The 24721-nt window shown below is 44.4% G+C and overlaps 1 protein-coding gene across 1 annotated transcript in view; it reads left to right on the forward strand.

Annotated features, from left to right (window-relative positions):
* Positions 1-555: 555 nt before the first annotated feature.
* Positions 556-24721, forward strand: part of LOC128770687 (PDZ domain-containing RING finger protein 4-like) — a 52857-nt gene continuing 28691 nt past the window's right edge. Inside the window, exon 1 of the mRNA XM_053885466.1 lies at positions 556-859. Within this exon, the coding sequence (XP_053741441.1) occupies positions 791-859 (69 nt within the window). The 5' untranslated portion in view covers positions 556-790. The remainder of the gene's footprint in view (positions 860-24721) is intronic.

A 24721-nucleotide genomic window follows, 5' to 3' on the forward strand; every position in this document is an offset into this window, starting at 1 on the left:
ACAGGTTGTCATGGGGATGGACAGCCGCCTACTTTCACTCCTATATTTGGAGTCTCAAATTTCATTCTCATCCATAAATGTAGTTTCATTTTTTACTGATTTCTCAGTCTGGAAAGCTTTCTGGATAGCTCTGTTTGGTGGAAACTACTAACTGATGTGCTGATGTTTAATTTCTAGTTTAGGTTTGTATATTAAAATTGACATTCTAATTTCAAATCCCTGCTGAGAGACCATCCTTTTCATCGTCCGCATGCCTGAGCATCGTAGCTGGAGCTCTTCACACAAAGGATGTTGTTGTGTAACTGCACCTCAGTGTCAGTGAGCTCTCTCTCGCACATACACACTCCTCCCTCTCCTCCTGCCTCCTCCCCTTCTCCCACCTTCCTCATGAATATCCCAGCGCTACGCTGCCACATTCATGAGCTGCTATCAGTGTGGTCATGTGCTCCACCACTCGGGAGTGAAAAGGGGGAGTGTCTCAGCGAGCGAGAGTCACAAATCCAGCGTGCAAGTGTGTGCATGTGCGAGTCTGTGAGAGCAGAGAGGCGGGAGAAGACTCACCGGCTGATGCTGAGGCTGATTCCAAATCTCAACACTCATCCCTTCGACTCCGTGGGAGCTCCAAAACTGGGCTGGTTGAGGTCTCTCTGGCTGCATGTGTGAACGGGACACCTGACAGAGATGCTTGCCCAAGAGTGACTGATGAGAACCAGTGCTCCAGTGTGGAGGGTGACCCTCTGTGTCCGCGCACCTACTCGGGGAGAATTGGACGCCTGGCACTTCCACAATAATGGGCTGCAATCTGTGCACTTTACAGAAGCGAGAGGAACACTACAAGCTGCTGTATGAGATTGCTCAGGTGAGCTGATGCCCGTCCTTGTTGCTGAATGTGACTCGGTGCTGTGTGATTCATGTGTGTGCAGTTTGCTGATGCAGCTGCTTCTTTGGAAAGGTGCATCATTCAACACAAATCTGATGAGGATCCTTCTTGTGTATATGTACCACACAGTCTCAGGCTGTGAGCTGTGTTTCTCTCATAAGATGCTTTAAAGCTCACAGGAGGGAGATTTGTGTGCAGTGGTGATCTGTGCTGAGAGTTTCTCAATGAAGGCTGTTGAAATGGCTGGAGCTGGATGAGAAGGTCTCCTGGGAAAGGTTTGCATTGGTTTCATCAGGGTGACAAGACTGCGTTCTGAGATCCAGCCTCAGGCTACTTTCTGATTTGAACTTGAACATGTTTACCCCCAAGTCAACACAGTCAAAGACTAAAGATGGTGTTTGTTGTTTTAGTTCCTGTCACAATACTATAAAAGATTATGTCTGCGATCGTAAAAGTGTTCATAGCTTGGTCTGGTGTTGTTTCCTTCATAGTGAAAGTCCTTTATAGCCTGTGTAGTTTTAATGCAAAATCAATGGCTATTGCTCCGTCTAATAAGAAGCACAAGCGGACGACCAAACATCCCATCACTTCAAACACTAGTCTGTGTGGTGTTGTGAACATACATTGTACCAGGAGCCAATAAAACGTCATGTCTCTTCATAGCACCTCACTGCACACTGACTACACTAGTACAACAAAGTAACTCTCTGGTCTTCAGAAAACCCTTGTATTTGCATGGCTTTATGTCTTTACATCAAATTCATGATCCTCAGAGCTGCAGTTTCGCTCCACGTACTGGCTAATGGACTGGAAACAAGACAGATGTTTGACAACACAGAACCAGTACGCCGTGATTTAAAGTCATGGTTTGCCTTTTCATTGTGTTCTTCCTCTCCAAATGATAGAATGGTCATCCATTTTTATTTATTTATTCTAATACTTTGCGATTTGAACATTGTGTCGAGGTTGTGTTCGAGAACTTTGGTCATGTTCAAATTATTGCTGGAATCCTATGTGACAGCAACGTAAGCATCACCGGGGGAACGATGGTTTGAGCTCGGTTCGTCTGTCATTGGGCTGGAGAAATAAGCGAGAGCCTCCACGGTCCGTGCCGCAGTTGGAGGGATTCCAGTGTGTGTGAAGTCAGAGAAGAAGAAGCCAGCAGGGGGACGCTGAAGTTGGTGGAGTAGTTTCCTGCCGTGATTTCTCTCTCAGAAGATAAATAAACACGATAAAACCCTCTCAGTGTGCTGAGGGGTCTCCACCGTTTCTCCTTTTGTAAATGAATATGGAAATGATCCAGTTAAATCACTAGGACACCAAATGTTTAATTTATCTTACCTTCCAATGGAGTTCAAGCCAGAAAAAACTAGTCCTTTCTAGTCCATCCACCGCTGGGAGACAAATATTTGTCTCTTGTTGCTAAGCGAGTGTCAGCTTCAGCCGAATATTAATTTGAAGATTAATTATTAGATAACGTGTGCACTCCAGTGCAAGAGTGGACTTTTAATCCTGACACGTAAACCTGATGCTGCTCCTCTGCAAATCACCCTCCTCTCCAACCCAATATCTGACACTCATTTCTCTTAATCCTCTCTCCACACCTACACGCACCGTCCACCGGGCGATAACAGCCGCTGTCACGCTGCTGTGATCACAGCCTCATTAGGCATTTTATACAACCACCCTGTGCATTAATTAGACGTACAATGTCTCTCTCTCCGCTTGTGAGACAACAGCAGAGACACAAGAAACTAGCTACCTTCCACCACAGCCTGCAGCTCAACCACAAGTTTAGCCACTGCAGAACTCCAGTCCAGATATGTGCAGCTGCACAGATGGTCAGAGGGGGCTTCTATATCTGCTATAAATTCTGACGCTCACACTTGCAAACACACAGAATGGCAGAGAGACCCGAAATGGTCCGGTAATTCACTCACGAGGAGCATAAAAATAGTGCCGTCTCTGTGCTTATCCTGGCTTTTTTGTCTCACTCTCGCTACACCAGTTGTTAGGAAATAGTGCCGACCACTTTTTCCTGTGGTTCAGTGAAAGGGATCAGTATCTTTCAAGTGGGCTCGTCTCCAGAGCACACTGGCTGTTGACAGGATCTCTCAGGCACGTCTGTCCACCCACTGATATACCAAGCTACTTGATATGGAAACCACAACATCAGCTCCGACTTTCTGAGCATCACTGTGGGAGCGCAGTCGGGCAGGATGTGGAGAATAGAGGATAAACACCAGGGTGGGAATTGGTGAGGCAGCAAGGTGAAAAGAGCAAAAGAGGGATTACACTTAAGGAGCGAACAGGTGGAATGGTCTGAGGGACATTCTGACCTTACAGCTGTAGTGGACACAGGATTAATGTGTGAAAAATGCTTCTCTACTTTATTGTTTGGTGGTATAACAAGTCATAGGTTTTGAATGAGAGAACTGTGAATTTGAGTTTGTCTACATGCTTCTAGATACAAGTGTCACAATCCCTGTTGACTAAAACACTTCATCATCTTGAAACAGTCTCTCCTAAGGTGTTTGGATGAGTAGCTCATGCCTAATATCTATACAACCTTTTTCATAATATGTGGGCGTCAGTTGGTACTGGAGTCGCTTATAGTGGACACTTTCTGTCATTGTTACTCAAGGATTCCACAGGAGGGCGCACTAGTGTGGGGTGGCTCACATCTATTAGTGTGCTTTTACTGTTGCCACACTGTATGATCGTGTGTTAAACTGTGAGGATTTTAAAAAATAGATTTTGTGGAAATCCTTTGTATATCCTCTGTTTAATCAGTCTTTTTCTTTTATTTATTTATTTTTACAGTGTGAAGCTTTATCTGACCGCCTCTCAATATGTGTCTGCACAAAAATTTACTTGCATTTATTCATTAATTTAGTTTAGTTTGTTTCTACCATTAAACACAGAACGTAAGGGTGTCACAAAAGGACCGGAGTAGACACAATGCGAAGTGGTGGAATTTTCGCTGGAAGCGTCTTTCACTGAGAGCAGCAGTGAAATGGTTTCTCTTCCCTCAGCTAGTCCTGTGGTGCGCAGGCAGGCTGCAGCGGTGTCACGGAGGTCTGATCTTGGTCTGAGCATATGTCATCTGATGGTCCTCACTGCTTCCCCCAAGATTCTATCATCGTTTTCATGTGTTTCTGACTTGCGTTTTAACGCACGCACCCACCACAATAGTGCCGAGTTGGCAAAAGTGTAAATGCAAATGAGGCAGAAGCGGTTTGCCGGTGTCACAGCATGACTGACCGGCCTTGCAGCAGGTTGATTTGAGGCGCAGAAGTCAGTCGCAGTGGTTGGTTAGCCTCCTCCGCTCCCCTTCTTTTCACACCCAGAAACAATTTTGACACTCTTGCCGTCACCCTGACCCCACGAGCTGTGGGAGATTTATGAGGAGCTGGCTTCTCTCCTCTCGGTTCTCACGGCCGTGGGTGTTCTGCATGGAAATGTGCTCACCTTCCTCAGCTGGCCCGCAAAGCTATCTCACAGCGCTGACATCTTTTATTTATTGTATCAGCCTTTGTGCCTGAACAACAAGACAGGAGGAATACTCCTCTGTAGCCTTTCCCCTTTTGTCACTTTCCAAACTCCCACTTTTTCCATTTTCCTTATTTTTCTGCTCTACCTCTCCTTTATTTCCCAACAATTCCTCTGACACTCCAATCTCCTGTACTGCAAGACTAGTATTGGATTCCACTCCAGTCAACTTTCCAATCACTGTCCAGGGTTTTTTTTTTTTTCCCCCCATCAAGAATGAAACTTGTTGACCTGACTAGCACTTGATTTTCACAGGCAGTGCGCCACTCGAGTCGCTTCACGGACAACAACACGCCGTAGTTGATTGTATGAACACAGCTCTGTCATTCCCATTGTGTCTGCGAGTCCCTCTTGTTGGTGTCACGCCGTCCCTGCGCCACTGACACCCACTGATGTGTGGCTTTTTGGGGACCAATTAGCAGGACGGCAGCTGTTGATGAGCGGAAGGAGCTCCGGATAATTCCTGCAGATTTCCCTGCAACGTGTTGATGTATTAATGCTCTCCTGTAAAGTGGACCACTAATCAGTCCCTGCAGGAATTCAGACTTTTTTGTTTTATTGTTGCGGCTAAAATGCCTGATTTTGCGGCCAAAAAATCGCAGTGAAAGTTGTGATGATTTATAGTCCAGCAAGGACAGGACTGGAAATAAAGACCTCTGTATATAAGCTTGGTTTTTAGCCTAAAAAGCTCCAGGCTGAAATGATTTCGTACAAATCTGCTTTACTTGCGGAAGCAATGAATATGTCAAGTGTAAAGAACACTGACTGTGTGCACTTGTTTTGTTATGGCACGCCTCACCAGGGCGGACACTGAGAGGTTAAGTAGAGAAATGTTTGTGGGTGTGTGTACCAGCATAAATACTGAAGTAGGAGCAGTTCTGTTTATACCATATTCAGGGTAGACGTCAGAGTCACCTGATGTGACCAGCTCCCTCCATGCAGTGATAGTATGGCAGATGGCAAGTGCAGTATCCTGAGATTGGTACTGTGTGAGTATTTTTGTGTCTTTAAAGTTCCATAATGCCTGAGAATAATATTTTTCTGCCTCATTTTAGAAAGCCATGGATAGCGGGCTCTTGGCTCAATGAGGTGCAGACAACTTGCTGAGCCGTGTGAATGAGAATGGGGCTCTAACAACATCCGCACTCCGATTTGCCTGGTGTTTTAACTGGAAATTCATGAATTGAAGAGTGCCTGAGCGCTCATTAGGCTAAACGTAATGAATTCTTTAGAGTCGGACGACGAAGGCAGCATTAGTGTCACCAGTTTGACGGCAGTGAAATGAGGCAGATATGGAATCCATTTTCACTCGGGGTGGGGGGGCAGGAATATCCTTCAGGGAGAGGGTTATTTGGTTCTTCCTCATACCACCTGAAACCAGCAGTGTGCAGTAGGTCTGCGGTGGACTTGGCAGACTTAATGCTGCTTCTGTGAGCCAGCTGACCATGTGTGAAATGGATATGCATTTAGTAAAAGGTTGAGCAGCTATCACGAGCGGCAGGTTTCTCTGGAACTCTCTGCATGGATCACGGCCTGCTGAAATGCTGCCCCTGACGGACGATGGTGCAGTGGCATTTTATTTGCTGCTTAGTTAGATAGCAGAGTCCTGAGTGATGTGGATACAAAGTGCAGAGAACAGTTACAATGTAATTCAAAATTCGGAGACATTTTCCCGTATTTTCTGCCATTCTCAGGTTCACGTTTAAAGATGGTCTAAACACGTCTTTCGACATACATTTTCAAAACCTATTTTTGAAAAAAAGATTGACAGGAAGCCTTTTTTGGTTGATATTCAAGGCACGATTTTCTTTCGCTTCTAGATGTGTAGGAAACTTATTTTCAAGGGGGAAATGTACTTGGTAATCTTCACCACCACTGTGACCAAGTGCTTCTGGCTGATGGTTTCATCGGCACATTAGGGCTGTTGAACCCTCTTTTCATCCCCCCCTCCTCTGCGTCCTCAGCCGGCCTGCACCTTCTTCAGACTGTTGGCTACAAATGTTCTCATCCATCTTCTTGTCCCATTATGTCTTTTGAAGGATGTCTCTCAGCCATTAGAATCGATAGGTGTGCAGCGAGGGGGCGAGGCGAGGAAGGAGAGAAGATTCATCTTGGCTTCACACCAGGAGAAATTAGCCCTGAATTTAATCTTGACTTTCAACGCTGCGCTCTGTCAATTCCAAAGGAATGCAAGCGTCCATCATTTTTGCAGCTCACTCAGGCAGGAAGATGGACATCGTGTTGAAAACACAAATAGATGACGTTTGCGACTGAACCAGGTTTATCATCAGCCCAGCCTTCACTGTGGCCCGGTGACAGCTAATCGGATTTGAATCCTAACTGAGCGTCCACAAGCGTCTCTCTCAGTCAGTTCATAGCTTCGTCTGTCTCAGTGCTGGGAGAGTGATACCTTCATGACACTATGACACGCAGGTAGTTTCACAATCATTCAGTCATCTGCATGACTTACAACTAGTGTTCGCACAAAACACCCGAGTCTCAACCACAGCACAGCGTAAAACAACACTAAAAGAGGAAGTAGACTTTCGTCTCGGTTTCTAAATTGAGAATAGAGTGGAATAATGTTATTTTCCTATCAGGGTTGCCACAGCTTGTCTTGCCTTTTCCTCATCTTAAAAATATGAATGGTCGTGAACGGTAAATATTCATTTATCCAGTCTCTGGCAGAGGATATTCATTTGTGTGAGTACATCCTCACTGACAAGAATTCTGCTGCGTTTGTTTCATCCTCTGCATCAAACGGTCCTTCCTTCCTCCTGAGAGTTGTCGCCGCGGTTGTTGTTGTGAATGTCAACCTTGTATTCCTGTGAAAAATATCATTATTTCACACTGAAAAATCCATAATTAAGTATATCCACTGCAGCGACTTCCATTCCTTGCATTCCTGTAACAGATTGATTCTGTTATGGGTGGGCCGCCTCTTGATCAGTTTAACTGGGAGTCAGAGAGGCAGAGATTATACGTTTCAAATGTGTGCACTGTTAAAATATGGAGTCGTAAGCGAGGTGTCCTCATATCACAAGGAAGGTGCACATACTGTATACTGCCTGGCCATAAAGGAAAGTCGCCACCCAGATTTAACTGGGCAAAGAGGCTATATGAGGTTAGAGTCCAGCAACATTTGGTGCAGATAGAAGACAAGGTCTTCACTGAACACAAAGATTCCATCTTGTGGCATTGCTGAAGCTTCAAACTTAAATCATCGATCTAATGGTCCCCATCTGTTACTGGCCTGTAGATCTTCCGGGAAACTGTTCAGGTTCATTTCCAGTCATCGTAACTGAGTTTATTGTTGAGAGTGATGCGCCTTACATGCAATAATGTGTATGTGACGGCGACCTCGTTTCATTAGCTGCGCTGAAGTCAGGAAAACTTAATTCAGCTGGTCGCCATGGTTTCATCGTCCGCCGCGTGGCATTCAAGCATCGTTTGATCTACCTCAGTGGTCGAGCAGTAGATTGCCATCGATGCAATGGACGCCCCTGGTTTAAGATGTCATTCCCTACAAAACAAAATAAGGTGGCAACCGAAATTCCCTCCTTCTGTCTCTCTATGCAGTGAATGAGGTGCTTGAAATGATAGTCATGTAGTGTGGTTTTTTTTTTCGGCCTGATGGACGGTGAACTCGTGGATCCCTCCGCAGCACTTGGCAGTCCAAAGGTGAACTCCGTGGATGAAGCCTCAGAAAAGAGCTGGAGTCAATGATTGTTATCAGTCAGTCCACTAATGCCGAGAGTGGAGGAGCAGAGGGGATTCCAGAGTGCTCTGATGAAGTGACCTTTTCCCTTTCATCTGGGCCTTATCTCAATAAGAACCAGCTGACCTTTCCAGCTGCATCAAATCTGCGTCTACTTACACTTCTTCAGTCATTTCAACAGGGCACTTCAAACTAGTTTTATCTACCACATCGGCTTCCTTTGGCTTCTTCCATGCGAGTCTCATAAGAACACATTCCTGCCCGTCTCACTGTGTAGGATTTATCTTGTTTGCCGCCGCTGATGTATTCACCAAGGTAATCATCTAATGCATGTGCTGCGAAAATGAAGCCAGTTTCCGAACCAAACAAGGTCTTTGAGGTTATGAAACTCATTCCCCTCCCCCCCTTTTCAATTTCTGCTACCTCATTAACTCATCAGGATCAGGGGAGTCTGACTTGGCCGTATCTCACCGTGGGGATCAGGATGACATCAGCGTGTCGTCATCTCTGAGTAACACCGAGGGGTTTATTGTCGTGAGCTCATCAAGATCAGTCAACTTGAGTCACACAAAGGGAGCGAAGGAGTAAATGAACTGCATGCCTGAGTGTTTCACCTCCAGTCTCTGGTGAAGCGGCTTGTCAGTCACACCAAGTCCAGCGAGATGACTCGGTTTTAAAACTTCAAAGAGACTTCAGGGGCTTCTCTGCTAAACTAGTCTGACTGACTAACTAGTGGGATTGAAAACTAGGGCTGGCTATCACCAGGTAACCCACGATACAATACTATCTCCCCCCCACTTGTACTGGCAAGAGTCACTCAGTAAATTGGGAACTTCACCCATTGATGGAGGGCCGACTTCACTGGGACCACTGGTATTCCAACTGCTTACTAAAGACTGCTCCTTTTAGGTTGTCTCCTCTCTGATATTCTCATGTGAAGGCAACTTGTGAGCTTCCCTTTGACTGACAGTCATACCACCATGACTTGTATTCTGCTTCTTTCACTTGTGATAAATGTTTCATGGTCATGAAAGCAACAGACAAATACTGGCTGTAAAAGGGATTGAGGCACATGAAGTTTTTCCACAAAAGACCGACACCATCCTACCGTAACGTTCTCAGCAAAAGGCAGCTACACGGAGGGAAATTAAACTTAAGAGAGCGCGAACATATCGACATCTACCAAAGTGATTTGCACTTTTAAAAATAGATTATTTCTCCTGCCAGTTCTGTTGGAAATATCAAAGAGGCGAGGCTGGCACTTCATTATTTTTAATTTAATACACACAGTAACAACACCTTCTGCACCCTCATGATGAATATAGGTACTTCTACAACCCAAAAAATATACTTTCAAACTGAACATCGCACCTGCCATTGTCACAAAGATAGCCGCTCACTTCATTTCACACTCTATTTATAGAAGCGTGTTTGAGAATCTCGGGTGTCTGTCTATACTGGTTTGCATCTGTGCTTGTTTACTGTAAACATGAATGTGTCTGTGGCCTGTTTTGTGGGAAAATCTGGACTGTTTTTGTTCCCAACTTGTGTCCGTAAGTGTGTGTTCCAGCGCGTGTGTGTGTGTGTGTGAGCGAGATGAGAGCAGGCGTGACAGCTTGTGCTCTTCACAACAAACGCTGGTGAAAATAAAGAGCTGGGGGTTTCACAGCAGGCCGTGCATCTGCATCCCGGCCGCCTCTGAGCTGATTATCTGTCTTTAAGCAAACATAAGGCTGCTCATTAATTCATTTCTACTCACCAGAACGAGATTCGCTGGCAACTAGAGAGGGAGGTGGTTTATTCCGGTCACCCTGCAGGGGATATTGATATTTCAAGTTGAAACAACTTGAATTGACTAGCCATCATTAAGTCACTCGGTTGAGTCATCCTCTTCAGCGGAGGCCACGTTGACAATGGAGATATTGTGATGTGCTGCTGTGAAGAGATGCTTGAAACCTTTACCACCAACAGACACACAAGTTGTTCAGACTGCGGCGGTTTCTTCTGAACCAAAGAATTGAAACTATTAAAAGCAACCGAAGGGATACAGAGATGTTCTCCTATCACTTCATCGCCACTTTGTTTCCTCTCTTCTTCCCTCATTCAAGATCGTTTTTCCTTTCTTCAGCCAAAGACAACAAACATTCTGATTAACTTGTGTAGCTTGAGGGGTCTCTGCCAAATGTCTGCGTGTTACTACCGCGAGACAAGGAGTGGGCAGAAAATGAGGGTTTAGTTTCGTTGCCTCTGCAGGATGACAGAAGGCCTGACAGGCGACACAGGCTTTCTCTTATCTGCACTATATACAATGTGTTTGGCGTCCACTTTCCCCGAGCCGTTAGATATCAGCTGCAACATCGCCACTGACATTTGGAGAAATGGGATGGTGTCAGCCGAGGTGCTGCCTGGGTGATCTATAGCTGATAAAAAGGGTGACAAAGCCTCGGGTTCATGCGTGCGGATGCTCCCAGCAAGGCTACTATTTCATACTCTCTTTTTTCAATCTTTCATTCTCCCGCGTGTCTTTTCTTACTTTCATTTTTTAAACTCGGTGTGTGTCTTGTGAACCCAGGAGGTGAGGTCTTCTCTGACAGGTGTGTGTGTTTGCTCATACTGATTCGGCTGAAGGTCGAAGGAGCTTTGAAGGTGTGGCGGCGTGAGAGGAGGGAGTGGGATGTCACACAGCCCCCTCAGGTGAGGTAGACACACCGGATGTTGCACCGCGGGTCAGCAGGCTCCCCCCACAGCTCCAGTGATGAGTCTGGCCTGACAGCAGTGTGATGGGGAGGGTGACAAACTCTCACATTAGAGCATCTCTGAAGACCAAAGTGAGGGGAAGCTCGCTGTTGTAGCTCCACTAAAGCCAACTCCAAATTTAAAACTGTACAAACATTGCATGGTGAATGTGTTTAATGAAAGAGGTGCAGTGTGGAGATCACATGGACAGCTTCATTGTTCCCACCAGTGCCTCACTGACACACTGACACAGTTCCGAAGGCTTCACTTATAATGAGCTGCTTTAGCAATGAGACTTTCCCCAACAGCTTCTGAAACCTCTGCCAGTGTGAGGTCGAGCACAGCAAGCAACCTAATCCAAGTGGATCCTCTGGCAAGATCCATTATGTCCATTGATTTACTTGTTCCTTCCAGGAAATAGTTTGATGAATTTTAAATTGCAACATGACTGTTGTTCATCGCAGTCAATCTCGAACGTGTCATCCTGGAAGACGTTTCAAGAGCATCAACGGGAGCTCAAGAGAGGAGCCAAACTATTTTTACAACACATCCCGTTGTGATACGCTCTCTAGCACAGTAGGAAATAGATTCAATCATTGTGAGGCGGCAGTGTTTTCTCCCCCGCAGCACCGTAGTCAACCCAGCACCTCCTACACAACCCAGATTCTCTCACAGTCTCAAATCTAGCAGACTGACATGCTGAGGAGGGGCACGTCTGCCTGCCTCATGGTGCTGACAAACAAGTTAAATTTGGGTTTGAAACGGGTAAAGACGTGAAAATGAGTTGATAATGGCTTCGGCTTCCAGTGAAGCTGAAGGTGGTGCTGAGGTTTGCATTAAAAATAAAAGCTACCTGAGAGCGTGTTTCTCATGAAGGATGGTTTCCCTTTTGTTCAGGTTAGAAAGATGAACTTTGGCAGTCAGAGTACATGTCCATGAGGGCGATGGTCGCCAGTAGAGGGCACTGTCTTAGCCATCAGTTTCAATCCGTTGTGTTGCATTCAATTTCAAATGTTTTGGACTTTGATGATCATTTTATATTGAAATTTATTCAGCACTTTTTTCTCTAGCGACGCACATTTCTCCGCAGATCTGCTTCAGAAGGTAAACAGGAGGTCAGTGCACCAACAGGCTGATTCATTAATACAAGTCAAGGCAAACTTGCATTCAAACACAAACACATGAAACCCTTGGAGGACTGCTGTTGTCTTGGGCAGTAGACAGCTGTTTTTAAACAGCTCAGAAAAGCAGGTTACCAGCAAGGTTAGCGCCTTAGTGAGGGCCTTCCAGACTTCTTGCTAAATAAGTTGGCTGTCATTGTCCCGTCTGCTACTTTGGTCCTTGATAAATGTTTTTATTCAAATTAATATTCATTGTTTAATCAGATTACTTTTTTTGAAATTCAACCTGTTTTTTTTTTTTTTTTTTATGGAGGCAGAGCCGTGAGAACAAAAGGAAGCCCAAACCTTTAATAAGGGTGTGAATATCTAACTAGTTCAGAAAGGTTACCACTTCTGGATTTATTTTTTTTTATATTCTGCTGACATTTATCAAAGGTTCCATGTCACACTCAGCTGGTGGATTGCTGTAGTAGCTTTCTTTTTGCACTCCACTGAAGTTCTTCTTCTTTTCCTCTCGGCTTCTCCCTTCAGCGGTGGCCACAGCGGATCATCTTCCTCCATCTCACCCTGTCCTCTGCTTCCTTTTCTCTCAAACCTACAGACCTCATGTCCTCCTTCACCACCTCCATAAATCTCCTCTTTGGCCTTCCTCTCCACCTTCTGCCTGGCAGTTCCAACCTCAACATCTTCCTACCAATGTACTGGCTCTCTCTCCTCTGTCCATGTCCAAACCATCTCCATCTAGCCTCTCTGACTTTGTCTCCTAAACACCTGAGCACATGTGCTGTCCCTCTGATCCTATCCATCCTGCTCACTCCCAGAGAGAAGCTCAGCATCTTCATCTCTGCTACCGCCAGCTATGCCTCCTGTATTTTCCTCAGTGCCACTGTTTCCAAACCATCAACGTTGCTTGCCTCACCACCGTTTTGTAGACTTTCCCTTTCATCTTTGCTGACACCCTTTTGTCACACATCACACCTGACACTTTTCTCCAATGATTCCATCCTGCCTGCACCTGCTTCTTGACTCTTCTCTGCTGCAGACATTTGAATGTTAATTCTGAGTGAAAAAAAAGCATCATATCATCTTATTTTCCCACCCCCTCTGACTTGTGTTGGATAAACACACAACCGTTACATAAATGCACTGCAATGTAAAATAAAAGCATTCCGTTTTTTTGTGGTTCATGGTGTGCATCGATTGAACTGTCCTGGAGTGAACAAATGGCGTGTGTGCCACTCCAAGTCAGAGACAGAGGAGGTAAACGGGTCACTGTCGGGGCAGTTCTGAGTCCATTACTGTCATTGGCCTGTCACTGACACTGACTCTCATTGGTCCATGTCTCATGTCAAAGATGGTGCGACATGGCTGTTAAAATGACTTGGCAGGCGAGTAAGTGTAAACAAGGTTGAGGATTCATGCAGGTTATACTAACTGTGAATGTTAACAAGAAAAACATCGACTTGGGACTGCCTCCTTTTTATAGTAGCTTGCGCAGATAAGCGCCTAAAGGATACAGAAATGAATCAATACCAGCGTATGTCTAGAGATATGTATGAGCAGAAATTATGAGGACATGTCCTTTGCTTGGATAGTCATCAGGACTTTAAAAGGATGGAGCTCCCAGCTTCCACTGCGTCTGTGCCGACATCTGTGTTTCCTCTTCTGGAGTGCTGTTTAGCCCTGTGTGTGCCTGTCGGTGTGTTTTCGCACCTGCACACATTAAAATGGTGTTCTCCACAAGATTTCCTCGCTTGAGGGAAGGAGTCGTATTTCAGGAAACATAGCCTGGCAATATTCCGGCTCCGTCGGGTGTATAAATATCTTGCTTGCTCTTCTCTGTGCACAATTGGATTTGACAGTCACAAACGCAGGGAGTTGCACCTTTTTCTCGCTCTGACACTCCGCCATCCACAACTCACAGATGGCCCCAGGTGCTTTCATGATACGAGGACTTGTTTGGCCTGAGAGGACTGGATGCCGCTTCCACGGGCTTGTATGTCGTGCATCAACCAAACCAGAGAAGTCTGAAGTCATATTTAAATTATATGTTCCTAAACATTCCTAACTCCAACATGTCCATCTCACCACCATCCAGTACTAATACCTGTGGTATGAATACTGGGATTACTACACCAGTACCTGGTGGGTTACAAGTCACGTCTTCGTTGGGTAAGAAAAGCGCTAAAGTGTCAGCTTTATAAATGACTATTTATCTTTACAATGAGCAGGTGGGTTCATTGCAAAGTCAATTTCCACTCGGACATTTCATCCTGGTATCAGCTCGCGAACATTCCTTTAAAGACTCGACACACTGCCCCTGCCAGGCCAATTACCATTTAATTTTCCTTCATGGTTTTGGAACTAGAGGGCAGACTGCTAAGAGTCTGAAAATATTCATGTAAGTGATGGTAATTTAATTAACATTTACTTCATCCTGAGTCTTTAACTCAAGTCACCTTTATGGGTGCAAGTACTCTGAAGTACTGCTGAAGTACTAGATGTCTTTTACTGCTTTTTCAAATCGGCGTGAAACAATCTGTTAAATCTAGGACGTACAAGCAAGATGCTGTCTGCTCAATGGTTTTTATTCACCTTAAGCAGAGAGCAAAATCCAGATGTGTCTCCGTCTATTTTAGAGCTACACAAATGTAACCTCACTTTACATTAGGAGTGTGACTCAATGGACTATCTGGTGTCAACCATTAGATCTTGCACACTGGAGAATGAGTATTTGGAGGACCTACAGTACATGCTACGCTGACAGAGAGAATGCCATGTTGGTGATAACGTCGTGGAGAATGTGATGGCCTTTCTTTCAACAAGAAGAGGAAAGATGTGGGTGATGTTCCAAAACCGTGAGGGTAAGCTGAACTGGACAGAGGGTGGGAAACGTAGAACCCTCACTTGCACGTTTATGTTTCACTACTGACATCACGAGCAAGGCTCACTTGGTAAATATAAAAAGTTAAGTCTGTGCTCAAGACTTGGATATGGGTAACAACTTACTTAAAGCCCTCATCTATAATGCATCATATAATGCATCAATTCAATCATCATCATAATGCATGTATGAGGGTTTATAGAAGATGCAATGAATGTTCATCATCACGTATCATAATTGATATAAAGTATTATAAGTTGTGGACTTAATCTAGCGATAAAGACCCAAGCACCCCTGACCATAACCACACTGTGTAATACTATTCCACATAACACTGTTCTCTGAAATTGTGTTCCCAGTAGTACCTTGTTACAAGTCACGCATTATTCTAAACATCCTTATAAATGCTTCTTGGTGTCTTTTAGATGTACCAGTAATAGGGATATATATGGAGTGGAACTGAAGTTTGTTTGAATGTAGAATTTGAATGATCATACACACATGTTGATATTGTGTAGTCAACAGTGAAAACAGGCCCTCCATGATCACTGGGATTATGGAACACTAAACTGGTTTCAGCATGGAGATGGAGTTGCCACCAAACAAACAAATTCATGTCTGAAAGCTTGGAAGATGAGGGCTCAACTGTCTACCAAAATCAGCGGTTGAAACTGTTCCAGGATCAGCCTTCATAGCAGTGTGTGAAAGGTTGGATGAACAAGACTAGGATCTTTTATTTTTTCTTAATTAAAATGACTTGTGTTGGTGCCAGCCCGTGTAGAGACGGACATCTGTGACCATCATCTGAGGAGATATCATCGAATGCTAAATGTTTGTTTGTTAGAAAGCGCCAGATGTTAGCAAGCTTGAACCAGTTGGTGCTCCTGTTGCTTGGGACTCATTATCCTGTTCACTTCCAACTTTAAATGCTCGCTGACAGTATTTCATCTTAACTCACTCTAGTCATAATAACGTTTTATTATTCAGACTAATAGTCTCCATCTAACTCTGCGTGTGCTCACTACTTCTAATCATCAGAAAATCGCAGAGGAACAGACGCTTTGCTCCTAAGCTCTTTCGCTCATCTAATTATAAAACACTAGGTGAATGTTGAGCAGATGCCATCCATCAATGCACCACCTTCCAACCAGAGAGCCATTTGGTCTCAGCCTAGTGTTACATTGGCTCCACATGCAGCGCCGATCCCTGCCAAGCGACTGCATGGATGAACCTCATGTCTTGAAACACTGCTGGATCAGAACAAAAGGGAACTTCCACTTTTGCTGGGTTAGATGTCTTTTGACTCCATGAAAAGGTGTTTTTAGAAAATGTTTCCGCCTCCTCTGGTTACAATATGTCATAATCAGATTGTCATTGTAGCTATAACAGAAGTGAGTGCTCTGAACAAACAGTGGAGGAAGGCAGGGAGGAGCTATGAAGCAGTAGATATACAGTCAAGAGTCGCCGGCATCTATTCAACCATTTCCCAGCAAAGAAAGTCGTGGTTATATCGGTGACAATTGGAGGGGCTTGTCGACAGTTTTTGAGAAAGAACAGCAGGTTCATGTAAACAAAGGACTAAGGATTCAAACCGCGTCATCGTAAAAGTGGCGACTCACGCTTGTGAGAGGATGAGTATCAGATGGTGGACGATCAGAGACAGACGATTCTGGAACAATGAACAGTGATATAAAGATTAAAGGTTGAATTGAAGTGGATGTCATGATCTCTTAAGAAGGATCGGCAGTACACAGGATGTAAACAGAGGGACTTTTTTCCGGGCGAGTTTGACGCCTTCTCGCTGCTGTTTTGATTGGTTGGTGTCATTGCTTGCGTTTGTTTACATTTGAAAACCATGGGCATTTGCAGTCGGCTTTAGAACCTGTTTTAGGTGAATTTGATTCACTTACTAATAGTTTTACGCTTATTTAGCGTTGTACTTCAACAGAATCCAGGGGACGTCAGTGTCTCTTGAACCATCACCACAGCATTCCATTTGTAAACAAACCAATAATCTACTTATTCGTACTTGTATTTTGTTTGTTTATTACATTGGTTTCACATTATTTTGAAAGGAACGTTTACCCTCAGTTGCAAGCAGCTTTCACCATTGAGGCTGCCAGCTCAGGTGCTGCACATGCTTCAGACGGACTTGCAGAAGGACTTGTGCTTGTTTAGAATCCATTATGTCACGTGGGCTAAACATGCACAACACCAACCTGATCAACAGTGTTAGGTCCCTTTTGGATTGTCCTCTTAATTGTAACTACTTTACATCTGAATGTTAATTACACAATACATAAAGTACAGAACATGATCAATACAAGGAAAAAAAGAGTGTTAGCACCTTACGTCCATGTGACACGGAACGCCTGTCAACCAAGTCAGAAGCTGGAAGTTTGTAATGTAGTCGTCTTTCATCAAGGAACAAAAAATAAAGTAAAACAATAAAAATGACTACAATATAAATCATATATCAATAAATAAATACATTTTCTCTGACTAAATGAAAGACGAATGGTTAACAAACTGCTATAATGCTCATATCATGGCCATATTTGATGCAGCTGTGATCACTGTCAGTACCATTTAACTGCTCCAACACAAACATGTTTGCTGAAAGACATGTCCTTGATAGTTGCTGTGCAACGGTGACACTCCTGAGCTGTATTGTATAGGGGAAAGTGAAGAGACTCGGTTGTAGTACAACTATTACAACAAGGAAGGTTATGAAGCAAAAACAGTCTGTAAGCGAACAGTCAGCTGTAGATGTGTCCGGGTGCCTAGATGTGGTCTGGTCCATGATGGCCGGCGATGTCATGTTTGGTCATAATTCCTGCCCAACAAATGGGTATTGAAAGGAACACCATGCTAAACACACGGTTGACAGTTGAAATACACAAGTACCCACAGTCTCATGCGTGTCTACTGACTGGTACTACTGGTAGCTTCATCACACAAGCGTGTTTCTTATAGCATGTTTATAACTGCAGGATTGCAGTTAACTGCTAGTCACTGGCTGAGTGACCATCGTCTACCTCCCGACAGGTTTCAGCTCTAAAAAAGGTTGCTCAGTGGAGCAAAAGCATAGCGTGTAAAAGCAAGGACATCTAAACTAATCTCACCCTAGTCCTGTTTTTATTACTGTAGTTAATAAACAAGGACATTTCTAAAGTGTCTCGGACTCCATTTCCACCGGCTTTTATTAATGAATGAGATCTATTGCTTTGATTCCCGATGTAATTGAAAAGAAAGACGGTTTACAGCGCAGTATAATTTTACCGCGTATCCTCCCACGACAGTGTTTACATCCTCTGCCTGGCTCCGCTGACCGTCCAACCGTGCTCTCTGTGCTGGGGAGCCAGAGCAGCTGTCCTTCCTGCCTGGCAGTCCTCCGCAATCCTCTGAAGCCACAAGTGACCAACTACAGAGCCAAGCTGCGTGACTGCAGCCAGCACAGTCAAGTGTAGACGCTGACTAAACACATCACCGCGGCCAGACGACGCTTGACTCGATTTTAATCTCGGCCTCTCAGGTAGCTGGGAAAAGCCTTATAAAATTACACGCATGTTGTGTGGGAACAATAACATGCAGGAGAGCCTCCATATCAATCTATCAGGGTATTAACTGGTGAGCACAGGCAGATTGCCGTGGTGGTCCCCCAGCGCTCTCCAGAATGAGAATAAATGAACAGACCTTGGCATGGACAATGCTTTATTAGAGCCATTAGCTGAAGAAGCCAGAGCCTTACAAAGCAGGAGACCCCGAACACAGCAACCCAGTCGCCACATACATGGCCCACTTATGGTTCCCATGACAGTGCGAAGAACACCCCCACCCTCAGACATGAAGACATGAATACCATTACCACATTACGCACCAGCCCAGATCTTCCGGCTGCTCTCTGCTGTCAGTGATGTGGTGCTGTCGCCTGTCTATTCCCGCTCATGCCAAAACATTGGGAGCGAATAAGTGCTGCGCTGGACACACTCCACAAGCTCAATATGTTCATCAACACATTTTTTTTTTTTTTTCACTTTCTCATGGAGAAACTTCCAAGTCACCGCTGAATCCTTCATCAGGAAGTTCATCGCTTTGTAAATCATTTCCTCTCGCCACTTGAAGCTCTCGACTCCAGAACAGCTGTTCATCAAAAGCTCTTGTTTCCTCTTGCATACATTAACACCGCCAGGTGGAGTGTTTCTCTATTAATGTATTCTCTATCAAAAGTGATGTAATGCTACGGCTCATTTCGTGTGCAACACCTCGGGTCACAGCGACATGTTTTGACAGGTATTTCATTACTTTCTCAGTTAAGGGCGCTGTGTTTCTGCTGCAGGTTACTAAGAGCCTCTGTCGAAGTGCAGTTTTTACCGTTGTACTAAAAAGGTGGCGTACAGGAAAATGAGAACAGGCGTGACTCAGCAGCGACACAACACCACTGCCGACATGCACGGTTGAGCCTGAGTGCTCCAGAGATCGATCATTTCTGACAGAATCCCAGCTCCGCTGAGCTTTTGTTCCATCTCTGCGTCATACAAACCGAAGACAGACGAGTTTCATCTCTTCTGATGCACGCCAGTCGCGTAATTGTCAAGTATCTACAGCAGCCCTCACTTTCCTAACAGTGTAATCAGGACACAGTGGGAATCAGTCAATAGCATCCAATTTTCCCCGCTTCCCTTTGTTTATTGACTGCGGGACGCAGTGATGAGCCGAGACTGGAGTGGGTTCAGGAGGAAACCACGGCAGCCGCCCTTCTAACCTCTGGCTGGCACTTTCCCCGTGCCACAGCGGGGACTCTTGAAGGAGATTGATTACACATGCGATGACTCCTGGAAGATAATGTCCTTCCGTTTCATCGTGCTTTGTGCCGCCGCTCTTTACAAGGATGAGATTATCATCAGCAACTTCATCAATGTCTCATTGTCAATGCAGTCGTAATTGGACAGCACCGCGTTCATTCCAAGTTTTAGCCTCTGTGACTGATGTGTGTCCTCCACGGTGGAAAAAACAAGACACTTCCGAATATTACGCTGGTTATTGAATTCATCTAGACATGCACTAGATAAGTGTTTCCGTGTCACATCGAACTATAAACACTACCTAGAAGTAATATGACAAACTGGGACCTGCCTAACATCCTGAAGTTTTCTAGCTCGCTGAAGTTGGCTGTAAATGTGAAGGAAGTATTGCCACTCACAAGGTCTTTGCCGTGAACAATGGTAGTGTTTGCTGCTGGTGTCATCTGTTCCCACTCTCCAATAAGAGTCAAACACAAAGAAGTGAAATTCTAAAACATATTTGATGAAAAATGAATAGAAGTTTTGGTTCTCCGTGACTGGATGTTAATAGCCAACTTGAAGGTTGCTGACTCCATCCGAAAGCTGCTTGTACCGTTCAGGTCAAATGAAAAGAAGAGACGGTCGACTAAGAAATTAGGAAAAATATTTGGTTACTTTGATTCTCAGCAAAATTGAGGCCAAGTGTTAGAAGCTGTACTTTGAAAGTACAGAGCAATTGATTCTTTCCCCTATTTGACCAAACCCACTTGGAAAGATATATTTCATGTACACAGAATACAAATGATGATTTCAAATCTGAAGTCATCAAACGGTAGGTGACAGCAGACCACAGCGAACACATTAGCACTTAGTTGTTTGCCTTTTATGGCAACAAGCACTTCCCGCTGGTGAATTACTAGTGAATGCCAAGCTTCATGGTCACTAGATAGTAGTAAGCACAGACTGAATTACACTCACCAATGTAAACACACTGTAGTAAAACCTCACGTGAAACCCACATAAAATGTGAGTTAGCATGGTGTTCCGTACCCCAGGCCCAAGACATCTAAGTACTGATAAATCTAATGTTAGTGAGAACAGCTGCATTAGTTTTTTCAATATAAATATGTTTTTACTAACTGCTGTGTGCAATCTGTTCCTGTTCAAACCATTTCTCTAAATTCCTATAGAGCTTCTGTGTTCCATGACACCACCACCTGACCTCTCTCACAGTTAATGAGTCGCAGGCAGCTCACTGGCCAACCGCTGTGGGTCCTAACCAACCTTTCAAATCCTGCTTTATTATTTGCGCTGGCACAGCTCCCGTCGACACCTGACCCCCGCTCTCATCCCATCCAGCCAAGGCGCGACAGCTCGAGCAGACAAAGAGCTGGTCGGAGTGAGAGAGAGAGAGCGAGAGAGAAGTGGGGTAGAGAGATGGGAGGCCTTTGTTGTGATGGGCCGAGCGTCTGGATTTATGTAAATAGTGCTTATCCACTGTTAATTGCCTCTGCAGCTAGGATGAGCGTATTAAACGTGAAGGAAGTCATTTGCTGCTCACAAAGTCTTTGTGGACCACAGAGAACAAGGCTGGTGTTTGTTGTTGGTGCCACCTGCTCCCAATCTCATCGAGTCAAACACAGTGATATTCTGAAATGTATTTAGTGAGAGACAAATAACAGTGACAGTCAGCAGTTATTTTGGAAAATCTTTCCATTAAACAAAAGTTGAACAATGCTTCATAGAATATTGTTTTATAATTCGATTAGATTGCCTTTATTCTTCACTCAATGGGGGAATTTTGCTTGTCGGGCAGCATAGTGACCAAAAAAACAATACAACAATCATGTGCTGAATGGCCAAACAATGGCAACGAGTCCAGTCCAAGTCCACCATTGTGCAGCACGACAGCAGTGGGCAGGAAGAAACTGCCCCCCTGTGCAGCGAGGGTTTTACTGTCTATGTTGAGTCCAAGTCCACATAAAAAACACAAACAGGAAAAACACAATAGCTGCCTCTTGCACGGGGGCTTTTCTTCTTATAATAATATCACACTGTAAAGTCCTTAAAAAGTCTTTTACACCACATACATCCAACTCAAGGCCTGGGGACCAAAGCTGACCCACCAAGTCATTTGTTGAGACTGGCAAGAGCTTTAATACATGACCTTTGTATTTCACTAATGCACTTAAACTTGTTGGAGCCATGCCTGACTGGGTTCGACACCCCTGCTTTTCTATTGCCTTGATACAGTGATGCACTCATTTTCTTGTTTAAAACAGTCGCCCATTTAGCCGCTCTCTGACCACATTTTTGTGAGACGTGAACAATCATGACGCGGAACATGAGCAAGACCAAGAGAAATGGAGCAGGCGAGATGAAGACACTCGCTCGTAACTCTAATATTATGTGCTTTTGCTGCCACTGATTCTCTTAGCTGATGAAAGAGTGAGCTGTGTTTTAAATACCTTGACAAATGTAATCCAGACAGCACTTTGTTGTGACATTGCTTTGTGAAATTTTAGCGATGCACAACCCCATGTAAACTTCTTGAATAAACTACACCGTACCACTGTTGCTCACATTTAACAAAGTAACGTGTTTAAAGTATTTGCCACTCAAACCTTCCATCAAAATACTTACAGAAGGAACTTTCTTCTGCAATATCGGCTCAGGAAGCCGTGAAAGCAGCCACCTGATTTCTCCTCCGTCAGCATACGAACGGCACCATTACTCCTCCGGATGTCTCTTCACGCCAGCTCGTCTGTTTTGCTGATCTGCAGAGCACGTATAGCCTCCTGCAGCTCCCCCCACAGCTCCTGCCCCTCATACCAATTACCAGTTATCACCGAAGGGAAGGCTGTTCATCCATTAGTTATTCATCCACCCAAGTGCCGAGTTCACTCTAATTCGATTTCCTTCCGTCTATTTTGCATTAAAACCCAGTCCTGTGACGCTGGATTTTAAAAGTTAAGCACAGAGATTAACTGTGCATCTCTAAATCTCCTCGACAAATACACCCTGCATGTACCATTAACCTTGAACAAGCTTATTAACTAAGCACTTACTTTCCTCCACCAGTCCCCGATCACATTTAGAATCTGTTGTGGAATTTCACAATCCTGCCAAAACGGCAGCGTACAATTATCTTGCATTCAGCCATAATCTGATGGTTATGAAGACGGAACACTGAACTGATCTCATTTCACGCAAATGTGATTTTTATACAGGACAGGGAGCCGTGTGGAAGTGAAGAGTGAATGTACACCTCAGATAAAGAAATTCCTCTCTGTCCAAGAGTGGACACAGGAGCTGTCCGGGGTACGGTTGCCTGAGACGGACGCAGCTTCTGCTGCACAAATCATCACCATGGATTGATGGTGGACTCGCTGAATGAGTTGATGCCAACAAATAACTTTGTTCCAGAGTTAATCCTCACTGCGTGCGCATCATTTCCACCGACTCATCAAAAGAGAAGGAAATCCTGGCGACATATTCAGTTTCCTCTACATGGTACACTTCTTGCTTCATTCAAATTAGGTCACTTTTTGTTTAAAAAAACAAAACAAAAAAAAACACTCCGTTCGCCACATCAGTCAGGTGTCGCTGGTAGCATTGGAGGATGTCTTGCAAAAAATCATACTTTGTGTCCTTATTTAAAACTTACCAATGTATCCCATCATGGGGCTGGATTGGATCATTAAATTATTGATGTGAGTAATAAGAAAATAGCTGACTATTATCTTGCAAGTCACTGAAGTGATATAATGTACAGCTTTGACAGAATTACGATACTCAACTCTTTTATGACTCTTTGTTGAAGTTTGGCTGTGGGTGGGAGGCACCAGCTGGCTGACAGCTTGCTCATGAAAATGTGTGATAGCTTAATATAAGTGATAGCAGAAATGATGTTTTGGGGGGAAGAAAGCCGCATGATACAGGCCCAGAAAATGTCCAATCTTCAATCTTTGGGGCCATTTACCATCCATGGAATCTCATAATGTTGGTATAACATTTATAGTTTGCTCATCTTTAGAGTCACCTGAAGCTCCAACATACGGCGATTTAACAGTCTAGCACACAAGTATTTATAGTGCACTCACATTTATGTGACCAAAAACATATTTCTCCCCTGGAGGGAGACTTTCTCTCTGACAGAGGAATGGCACCACAGATTCCTCTGGAATTCTTTTAAAGAGAGCCTTTCGATGGGAAATGGTAATGTCAAGATGTCCGATCTTTATTTCATAAATAAGATCAGACATTAGTATTTTCAGCCATACCTGTCTACAAGGTGTGTGAGGACATCAGCTTGTGCAACGTGCTTCTGTTTTAGCATTCAAGTTTATGATTTGGGTTGACTGGGCATAGAATCATTGCGTGACACAAACTTAGCCACTGCTTGTCATGTCATCTCTTCTTTTTTTGCCAGGTACTTCCAATTCAACCATCTGGCCTTCCTTTAATTTGTGTCCTAAGTTTTCTACACAAGTCGCCCTTCAGATATACTCCTCCCTAATCTGGTCCTTCATTTGTCCAACACAGGCATTCGAAGGGACATAAAAAACAAAATAAGTTGTGTTTTTCTGGCTGAGCAACACTGTCAAAGATACAGTGTGTGAAAAATGTTGAAGAAAGTGTTGCAGGGCTGGTCAGTAACTGAAAGGTGTTGCACCATAAAGGAAGCCCTCCACACAAGATTGGTGTTCAGAGAAGAAAATTGGCAGAATTCATCAAATGTTCCGCGAATATAAAACCCCCTGCAGCAGCGTGCCGAGCCTTTAATGTGAAAAAGAACCCATGGGCCTCGTGGAGTGTGTGTTTTATATGGTTGCAGGGGTTAACAGAGGCCTGCACATTGGTTCATGCAGAGATGTTGAGGGGATTGTCAGATTTCCCCGGTGGCCCGCGCGCTTTCTCTCTTAGTTTCATGTCATTGGAGCGTTTGAGTCGCACAGACAGTAGCGCCGACCTGTCGAAGAGTGATTTATGCCGTCATAAGGGCTGTACTGTAGCGGACTTCAGCCCGTATTTTATCCTGACACC

The sequence above is a fragment of the Synchiropus splendidus genome, chromosome 14 (genome assembly GCF_027744825.2).
Source record: "Synchiropus splendidus isolate RoL2022-P1 chromosome 14, RoL_Sspl_1.0, whole genome shotgun sequence".
Taxonomy (NCBI): domain Eukaryota; kingdom Metazoa; phylum Chordata; class Actinopteri; order Syngnathiformes; family Callionymidae; genus Synchiropus; species Synchiropus splendidus.